Source organism: Gavialis gangeticus, unplaced genomic scaffold (assembly GCF_001723915.1).
Source record: "Gavialis gangeticus isolate Ggan-Ray unplaced genomic scaffold, GavGan_comp1, whole genome shotgun sequence".
Classification (NCBI taxonomy): domain Eukaryota; kingdom Metazoa; phylum Chordata; order Crocodylia; family Gavialidae; genus Gavialis; species Gavialis gangeticus.
Window position 1 is genome coordinate 54,945,652 of NW_017729030.1, and position 9,509 is coordinate 54,955,160.

The 9,509-nt window shown below is 43.6% G+C and overlaps 1 protein-coding gene across 1 annotated transcript in view; it reads left to right on the forward strand.

Annotated features, from left to right (window-relative positions):
* The window catches only part of CENPC (centromere protein C), an 87,903-nt gene that overhangs the window by 30,782 nt on the left and 47,612 nt on the right, over positions 1 to 9,509 (forward strand). The window contains exons 8-12 of the mRNA XM_019521847.1: positions 885 to 1,743; positions 2,751 to 2,789; positions 3,880 to 3,962; positions 4,872 to 4,925; positions 7,881 to 7,985. Of these exons, the coding sequence (XP_019377392.1) occupies positions 885 to 1,743; positions 2,751 to 2,789; positions 3,880 to 3,962; positions 4,872 to 4,925; positions 7,881 to 7,985 (1,140 nt within the window). The remainder of the gene's footprint in view (positions 1 to 884; positions 1,744 to 2,750; positions 2,790 to 3,879; positions 3,963 to 4,871; positions 4,926 to 7,880; positions 7,986 to 9,509) is intronic.

A 9,509-nucleotide genomic window follows, 5' to 3' on the forward strand; every position in this document is an offset into this window, starting at 1 on the left:
CACAGGCAGAGCCAAGCAAGTCCCAATCGGAGGAAGCACAGAAGGGATGGGGTTGTAGGCTCCTTGGGACCCCACTCCACCTGTGCACTGCACCTGGCCCCCCCCCCCCCCCCCCCCCCCCCCCCCCCCCCCCCGAGGTAAATGTGTAAAATTGAATTATGAAAGAAAAAAATGGTCCTTCATATTTCTTTCTTGTCAGGGACCCTTCTGCCATTTCATTTGTCTCAGTTCACTGTGTTGGCAAATAATTTTCCTTGAATTTAGAATGGTGGTGCTCCTGCTGATCTTCTTAGCAAGGTTTTGACTGATTTTAGGCAGTGGGGAAATTTGAAAGGAAATTAGGAAAGTAAACCCCTCTTTTCCTCAATTTCTCTTTATAATTTTTATGGTAGGGTCAAAAGTAGTAGGCAGGTTTGGAGAAATCTGATTGAGTCTTGGAGGCAGAGTACAATGTGGTGTGGCAATGAAGGAAGTGACAGTGGCTCTTTTTCCTACTGTACCTTCTATGGGGTTTGTTGTTAAGGTGTCTGTGATAACCTGCTCTCCCTTTCTTATGGGAAGAGTTGCAGTATTCCATTCACATTTTGGGGTAAAGGAGCTAGTGCCCAGTGGAGGCAATCAGCATTTCAGGAGTAATAGAAAGTAGCCCTGCAAGATTGTGGCAAATCTATCTAGGTAGGGACTTTGGTAGGTGAACAGCTGGTTGTATACTGGCTGTTCAGTAGATGATGATCCTTTGCAAGTCTTAGGTGAAAATTGCCCGCTAAGAAAAAAGTTTTATATTTATGATATTTAAATTAATGATAGAAATAACAACTATACAAATAAAACTATCTTCTTATAAAGAAAAATGGGGTAATATGTTTGTTTTTGTACATTGGCAGAAGAGACTAAAAATGATGAAAACAGAAAGAAATCTGCAAAGACCCCAAATCAGAAAAATACCACAGATTTGAAACAGAAAGACCAAACATTTACTGTGTCACTTGTTGAATCAAGCACAAATACAAACTACAGAACTAGAGAAGATTCATCTGGGTCTTCAGATACAGCTTCACATTCATCAGACCAGGCTTTTTCTTCAAAAGAGAATCGTCATTTTCAAAATTATTACCAATCCATTTCAAAAAAAGCTCCCCACTTATCCCACAAGAAACAAACTGATAAGCAGAAACTTTCCGAAGTTAAATCATCTAAAAAACTGGGAGATAAAAAAAACAAAGTTAGAAAGCCTGCTCAGAAAGCTACTGGTAGAAGATTGAGAGTGCAAGTCTCAGAGGAGAGTTCTGTAAATCAGTCTGAAGAGGAAATGAATGAAAGTGAACTTTTACAATCAGATGAGGTGGTCATCCCATCATTGCAACAGGAATCACTTACATCTGCATCACAAAAGTCCTTGAAGTTAAACCCTAAACATGGGTTAAATTCATTAGGATCATTTGATGGTGTCTGTATCAAAAGCCCTGCCAAATTTCAGGAATCTCTACAGAATCTCATAGACAGTACTCCAAATGCTGGTGGTGGGAAAAGAGAATCAGCCAAGTCTCCAAGGAAGGCATCTCATAAGAGGACTCAGAAAACAAATCAAATCGTGTGCTCAGGTCCTGAAGATACAGAAACTAGCTATGCAGCAGGCCCTGAGGACTCTTCTCTTCAAAGCATGGCACAGCAAAAATGCAGGAAGGTGGATGCATCTGTAAAAACAAAAAAAGACCAAAAAAAGAGGAATGTGCATAGGTCACAGTAAGCGCTTTTTGTGTGTGGGTTTTAAAAAAAAAAATAAGGTGTGCGGCTTAATTTTCCCGGAAAAGTATGAGGCAGTATTCAAACAATTTAAAATGCACATGGCAACCTAGAACTAAATATAATATAGGTAATAGCTAAGGTTAGAGGCCTAATGAAACACGAACTAAATCTGTTTTTTTCTGCAACAGGAACCTATTGCAATCTCTTGTGAAGAATTCTGTTAGTATTACAGTAGCTGATTCAGTCCAAAAGGCTTACCTTGAAGGAGATGTTTTTAATTTTAAACTCTTCCGTCAAATTAAGCTGTAGAAAAATCCCGTAACTTTTATGCAGAGTATTGTCAAGAGAGAGCTCAGATTTCAGGTTATATTTGGCTGCCTCCTCTCCGCTGCTAGGTACGTTCAAAGCTGAGTGCCTGCCAGCTGGTGTGGTTTTGAACTTGCTGAGTGGAAGGGAGCCAGTTGACTCCACATGCGTGGCACTGGCATACCTACACGCCTTCCAGCCCTGCATGTGGGGCTGCACATGCTGTTTTTAAAGATCTGAGGGCACCAAGACCTTGGGATTGAGGACAGGCTCTTCAGTTTTGGGCTCCCAGCACCCTGGGACTTCTGAAAACTGCAGTTTTCAAAAGCTTTGGGATTCCAGAAGCTTGAGATTTGGAGAACCTCTCCGCAGTCCTGGGGTCCCAAGACTCTGGTGCCTTTCAAAACCAAATGTGCAGCTGCAACCCTTTCGACTTGCATGCCTCACATGCATTACAGTTTTAAAGAGGAAATATAACTAGTTAATAATCGTCTATAATATAGCTGACGTAATGTTTGTAATTATATTTATTTTTATAGGCAATAACATTGAGAAATCTTTTAGTTTGATTCTGCCAAGCTAAGTACTGTACACTTATTTGGTATTAGTATTTTTTTAAAAACACCTAAATACTCTCTCTTTACAGGAGAGATGTATTTACTTTCAGTAAACTTTCTAACAAGTTACATTTTTTCTAGAAGCTCTTCAGTATCTGAAGAAACAATGCATCATCACAGGTAATTACCACTGTTGTATACAGGAATTTTAATACTTTTTGTAGCCCTAAGACCCAACAGCCGTGTTGGACAAGAACAATTTTTTGTTTTGTATTTGTAACAGCACTTAGCGCAATGACCATTATGGCCATGTCTGGGACCCCTAAATGCTGTACTGTTACAAACAGTAATGTGGCAGATGTTTCACACTAAGATGAATGAGCCGTTGTGAAGATTTTGCTTTATTTTTCTCTGAAGCTTGCTGCTCTGACCCCAGTTAAGATTGCTCCTTTTAAATTCTGCTTGGTAAATTCCATATTTACTTAAATCCAAGATGGGGTCTTATTCCCTGCCCCCTGCAGTCACTGGAGTGGGAGAGCAGACACCTTAAGTTGAGTGTCAGCCTGGGGCAGGGTGTGGGTCAGCTCTGGCATTTGCCCCTCAGGGAAGGGCAGGGGAAAGGGCAAGCAGGGGAGACCTGCGGTAGTTTATTTTGCCTGAATTGCAAAAACGTTGGACTAAAACTGGGATGGACTTCAAAGGGTATGTACATGCACATTATCGAACTAGTATTTAACAGAGTTTACTCAAGATGTAGCAGTCTGGGGTAACAAGTTCTGTGCTCCTTGGTGCAGAAATTTGCATGTCTCTTAATGTTTTTTTCTGTTTTAGATGATCTCAGTGTGTTATATTAATCCATCCTAGCTCTTTCAGTCCAACATTATTACTATTACAATTCAGGCAAAAGAGTCTACCAGGTTCATTGAGTTATCTGGAACATGCAAGGAATTCATGAAGTTCAGTGTCCTTTCTTTTTTTCAAGCTTAGATGCGTTCATATTCTACATCTGATTTTTTCCTGCTTTTAATTCTAAGGACAGAAGTACTATTTGTTTTCTAGTTTTCCTGTCTAAGACCACAAATGTGCAACATAATGTCCACATTGTTTCCTCGCTTATGGTTTTCTTATTTTACTGACAAATATTTTAACACGTTTAGGAGGAAAAATTGATAATATGCTATGAAATAAAACTTAGAAATTTGGTTATTAGTGGCTTTGTAAACAAAGTTATTCTTTTATGTTAATACAATTTCTGTTTTCTTTTTTTGAGTGGGCCTGTTCAGACACAGTATATTAAACATACTTCAAAAAATGACGAGCCCATTGCTTGTGAATTGGACAGTTCATCTTCAGGTATGTTTTGGTAGCATTTTTCTTATGTGCATAAGAAAGGAGCACAGAAAATAATAATTGTGGTACTTGGTGTTTTTGCCAGCTATAGATTTTACATAATTTTTGGAAATACAGTAGCTTTGGGTTGGATTTGGATGTGAAGATAATGAATCTGGATGAAGCCGGGGCTTTGTGGAAAATGATATCATGTGATCATATAATAAATTCTCAAAGCAAATGTACATGGGTGCAGAATTAAAGTTAAACTTTCTAACTTTTGAGTGTGTGATGTTTATAGCATGGTTATGGTTACACAGCTTTTATGTACTTTTAAAAGTTTACTCTGACCGCAGTCAAACTGTCTCTGCTTGTTTTCTTGGCTGAAATTTCAAATGTATTGAAAGGAATTAGAAGTGCGTGTTTCAGTGAGTTTCACTGGGGCCTTTGTCTCTAAATTTACTCAGTACTTTGGAACTCTTTGCTTTTGTTCAGGTATGTCCAACTGGAGGTCCCCAGGCCACACGCAGGATGTAAAGAATGACTTTTCAGCCCATGGGCTCCCATCTGGTTGCTGCTCCTTCCCATCTAGTCTTTGGGATCCCCCTCCCTTTTTTAGCTTCTACTTCCTGCCCCCGCCCCTGGGGTAGCATGGCAAAGCCTATGGTGCTAAGGAAGCTGGCTGCCTTGGAATGCCAGTGGTGAAGCATGGAAGCCCATTGTTAGACAGCTGAAGATGAGGGCTTGGGTGTGTGTGCAGTGCAGCTGGAGGGTGAGGGCAGTGTGTATAGTGCAGTTTAGGGGGTTAAGACTTGCACTGGTATAGCCTGTTGATCTCTCGCTGCTTACAAGTTGTACAACTCTGGTTTAGTTTGATATATTTTACAAAGAGAAGGAAGCCCCAGTTGTTATATTTTTGTATGGTCTTTTCAGATACTTTTGTGGAAAGTGACCTGACTATCAGGCGTTCATTAAGGCATAAAATAGGTAAGACAATTTAAAAAACTATGTAAAATACGAATAGGTTTTCAGGCTTTCATAAATTATGGTGTTCAATAAATATTCATCAAAGCTCTTGATAAATAAATTAATAGGTGTTTTTTTTCATTTTATTCTATGACAGTCTTCACGTTCTCAGTGAAGTGTAAGGTTTTGTTTTGCAACCATATAGAAATCCCTTAAAGAGTTTATATTTTTTTAAATGAAAATGTTTCACAAAATTCTAATATTATAAAAGCCGTAGTCTGTCTGTCAATAACGCTTTATTTGCGCTCTGATTGATTGGCTGTTGGAAACAATCAATCAGAGTGCAGATACAGCATTAGGACAGGAGGTGGCACAGCAAAGCACTGCCATGATGGTGGGGACATAGGGGACAGAGCAGCAGGGGTGGGAGGTGAGACCAGCACAGCTGGCCTCGCCTCCCCTGCCCTGCTCCCTGGAGGTGACAGCAATGGAGCAGATGGTGCCAGCAGGGGTGGGGGGCATACTTGGCCTAGCCTGGCCCCCAAAATGGAAGGTATGGGGGGCTGTGTCAGACCCCACAATGGCAGCGAGGTGAGCCCAGCACTGGCCCCACAGTAGCAGTGGGGTGGGTGGGGGACAGGTCTGGCTCTGCAGCGGAGTGGGCGAAAGGGAAGGAGGCGGCAGTGGTGGCATGAGGAACAGGGTTGGGGCCACCACGGCAAGGAGGGGGTAGGGGGTGCGCCGCCAAACCCGAACTCTGGGGGGAACAGGGTCAGGCCTGAAGTGATGTGGAGGGAGGGGGAACAGTCTGGCCCGAATTGGGGGAGGCGGGCCTGGATGCTGGGCTGTCCCTGCTGGCCCATTGGGTGGGGGTGGGAGAAGCAGCCCTGGCCCTGAGGTGGTGGGGGCAAGGGTGGGGGGAATGAGCCTGGCCTCAGGCCTCTGTCCCACCCCCCGGCAGACGACAGAGTGGACAGGCCAGTGGCATTGTCCCCTGCCGCAGCAAGGGCAGTGCTGCTGTGCCCAGTCCTGCAACCCTGGAGGCAATGGGGCGGATGCAGTGCTGACCTGGCTCCCCTGCTCCCTGCAGGCCATGAAAATAGAGAGGATGGGGGGTTGGGGCAAGGCCAGCACTGCTGGCAGTGGAGTTGATGGGGAGGCAGCGCCAGCAGATGGAGCGGGGGGTGGCCCCAGCCCCGAAGCAGAAGTGGGGGAGAGCGGTAGTGGTGGGCCTGGCCCCAAAGGTGGTGGGGGAGCAGGGCCAGATGCAGGCTGCTGGTCCTGGCTGCCCCCCCACCTCCGTCATTTTTGACAGGCAGTTGGCTAGTAGAATGATTAAGACCTAAGTGGGCAGTCTGTTTTTTAACCCTTGCCTTTCTGTGTTTTTTAATAATGTTTAGTTCTGGTATGTTCCAGTTGTTTTATTTCCCTCACTTTAGTTTCATTATTTAGAAATCTATTCTATTTTAAAACTATTTTAAATGCCTGATGATTTATGTTAAACATTGCCACTTTATATTAAACTTCTCCATACTTAAAGCTCTTTTAAGAATCTTACCCTCATACCCTGCAGCCTCTGCCTTCCAGTCCCCCAGTCATGCTCTTAAGGTCCTCTATGCTAATTTTATCTCCTTTTGTGTTATAGTCCAAGGTAAGTGCTGGGGTCCCAGTATATGCCCATGTCTAGTACACCAGAAAAATTAAAGTTCAGTTTAGCATAGAATATGTGTTTTTGGTGGTGCATGGAATTCTGTTTATGCATGGAGAGCTCTCTGTATTCTGTTGGAAGATATGTTGGATCCATGTGGGTAGGAGTGAGAGGAGCTCTAAGCCAGGGGGTGTCAACCATGGGTATGTGTATCCCTGGGGGTACTTGAGAAAGCTTTATTGGGTACATGTGGGTGGGCGGGGATGGAACATTGCCATGCACCATCCCGTGCTGCCTCACAGGCCTGGCTGGACATGGGGGGTGGGGCAAGCTTGCATGTGTGTGTTTGGCTGTGCTCTATCCCCCCTCCCCGCCACCCCGTGCCCAGCATCGTGTACTGGGATTGGGGGCCGCCAGCACAGCACATTCCTACCAGGGATCGGTGCCACCCCTGCACTCTGCATGCTGCTGCTTGCCAGCCCCTCCCCGGGGAACACTTATTAAAAAGGGGGCTGCCGGGATTGCACTTATTAAAACAGGTTAAAAACCCCTGCTCTAAGCAAATAAGGTCTCTGTTGGACAGGTCCCTGCTATTGAGTCTGAAGGCAGGAAAAGCCTTGGCCAGGCTCTTTATGCCAACACAAATCGTACTTTTTCACTGGTGTAGAGACTGTTGTTGGACAGATAAGATGGGATAACTGCATTTGAAAGAATGTTATTGGCAATATTTGTTTTATTTTCCTGTTTAACAAAAAGAGATCTATTTTAAGTACTAATGCAGATGGGATGAATATTTTGTGTTAGGAGCAAAGCAGATTATTAATTAAGCTATTTTCTGTTAAATGCTTCTGGTAAAAGATTGAATAATACATAAATGGTACTGAATTTGATACTCTCTAGCATTTGCTGGTGAAAACACTTGGTATGCTATTCAAATGCTTCCTTTGGTCTTGGAGTACTTGTCAGCAGCTCTCCATTTTAAATTTTAGCCAGAAAGCTGGTTGGATTAAATTTAAGGTTTAAAAAACATCCTTGTTTGAAAGGTGAACCTTGTGTAACAATTTGGCAAAAGAGCACCTAATTTATAAAGCAGTTGTTACTTATTCCAGTTCAACCATGGAGAAAAGTATGTGCAATTCAAATGATACCCTGTAGAAATTATAGGATGGCTTGTGGTATGAAGAATGATGGTTTTCTTGTATGCTCTTGAGTAGAGCTCAAGGTTTAGAGGAGCTGATAAGAGTATCTTAAATCTTCCACTGATAACTTCTCAGTGTCTTTTCTATAAATTACAAACTATTTTAATTATTTTTAATGTTTTCATATAGTAAAGCCTTCCAACACGCCCAATGTTCGCCGAACAAAAAGAACACGACTAAAACCTCTGGAATATTGGCGAGGAGAGCGTGTTAACTATATGAGTAGACCTTCAGGTATTGCCTCTTAACTCCTATGTTTGCTTGCCTTTGATTCTATACAAAAACAAATGGTTTCTAACTGAGTCATAGTTATTTTATAATTATTAAGTATTATAAAGCAAAATATTAGTTGGTGCCAGCCCACTCAAGGCCTCAGGCAGTGACTGTCTTCTTTACCTTATTTCACTCGCACTCCCCATAACCTTCACACCCATGGCAGTGTCAGAAGAAAACATTTAAGCTTTTTTATGAGAAAAAAAAAGCTATCCTTTCTTTAGGTCTGCATGCTGTGTTCCTACCTAAAGAACAGATGGTTTCTTCAAATTTGTATCCCTTTGCACCTGCCTGGCCTCTTATAGGTGTTCTCTAGTGGCTTTATAGCACACACCTGGCGCCAGTTGCAGGTGTGTCCCTGGGGCCTAGGCATTGGTGCTGTCCTTAGCGGGCATTCTTGTGGCTGCACCTCCCCTACACCCCAGCCATGCACCAGCCCTTAGGATGGCTGGATGATGGGTTGCAGGCCTGTCCCTTGATGTCGTTGCTTGTTTCCTCTCTCCCTGCCCATTTGTCATCTCTTCACCCAGGAAGGCTGCGGGCGTGAGACCCCCCTTGTCACGGTGCCAACTCTTCTCTCAAGGCATAGTGGTCCACTGAGTTGCCTGGCTTCTTTCCTTTTTGACCTGAGGGGTAACCCAAAGCCTCCCTCTCTGATTTGGGGCTCTTGTGGACCCTCCAAAACAACAGCACAAAAAAAAGGGGAAAAGAAAGGAATAGTTGGGGCATGGGGGTTCAGCCTGCCCCACTCACAGGTCCAGAGTCTGTGGTCCTCAGGATCCCTCAACGCTGTCCTCCTAGGCCTGGCTGCTCTGCTGAGCTGGGGAGATGCCTCTTTTAATGGAGCTGGGACCCCTCCTGTGGGTCTCCATCTGGCTCCTTGTTGAGCTGCCAACATGGCCCGTGTACAGCTCAAGGAGCAGCCTTGCCTCCTGGCTCCGCTCTCCCCTCCAATCCCGCGCCGCCGGCTTTTAAATTAGCTGGTCGGCAGTTTTTGATTGTCATCGGCTGGCGCCACTCCCAGCCAGCAATAAAAGCAGCTGACAAACCGCGCGGGCTCCATTCTTTCTGAAAATAGTAAGTAGGTAAGTAAATGTTCAGGGCTTTTTGTTTCTTTCTTCAAGCAGGTCAGCCCTGTCCTGGGTCCTGCTGCAGGAGGGTGCCCTTAGGGCCTCTGCTTGTGTCCCCCTCGGACACCGTCTTTTAGCTGAATGATTCTCTACTGTATGAGATATAAAAGACTAAATGGGACATTAATTGATCTGTGGTCCAATGCAAGGCTGTGTTCCCCACTACATATTATAATCATTCAGTCCCAAATTTTAAACGCTAAGGTGGTGGAATTTAACTTGTCAAGGATCATTCCTGGTACTTACTAAATAACAATATGTAAGTCCCATTCTTTGAGAATTGCTATAAATTCTTTACCATTCTTGATTATTACACATTTCACAATTTTTACATTTGTATCTTGTCTTCTTTTAA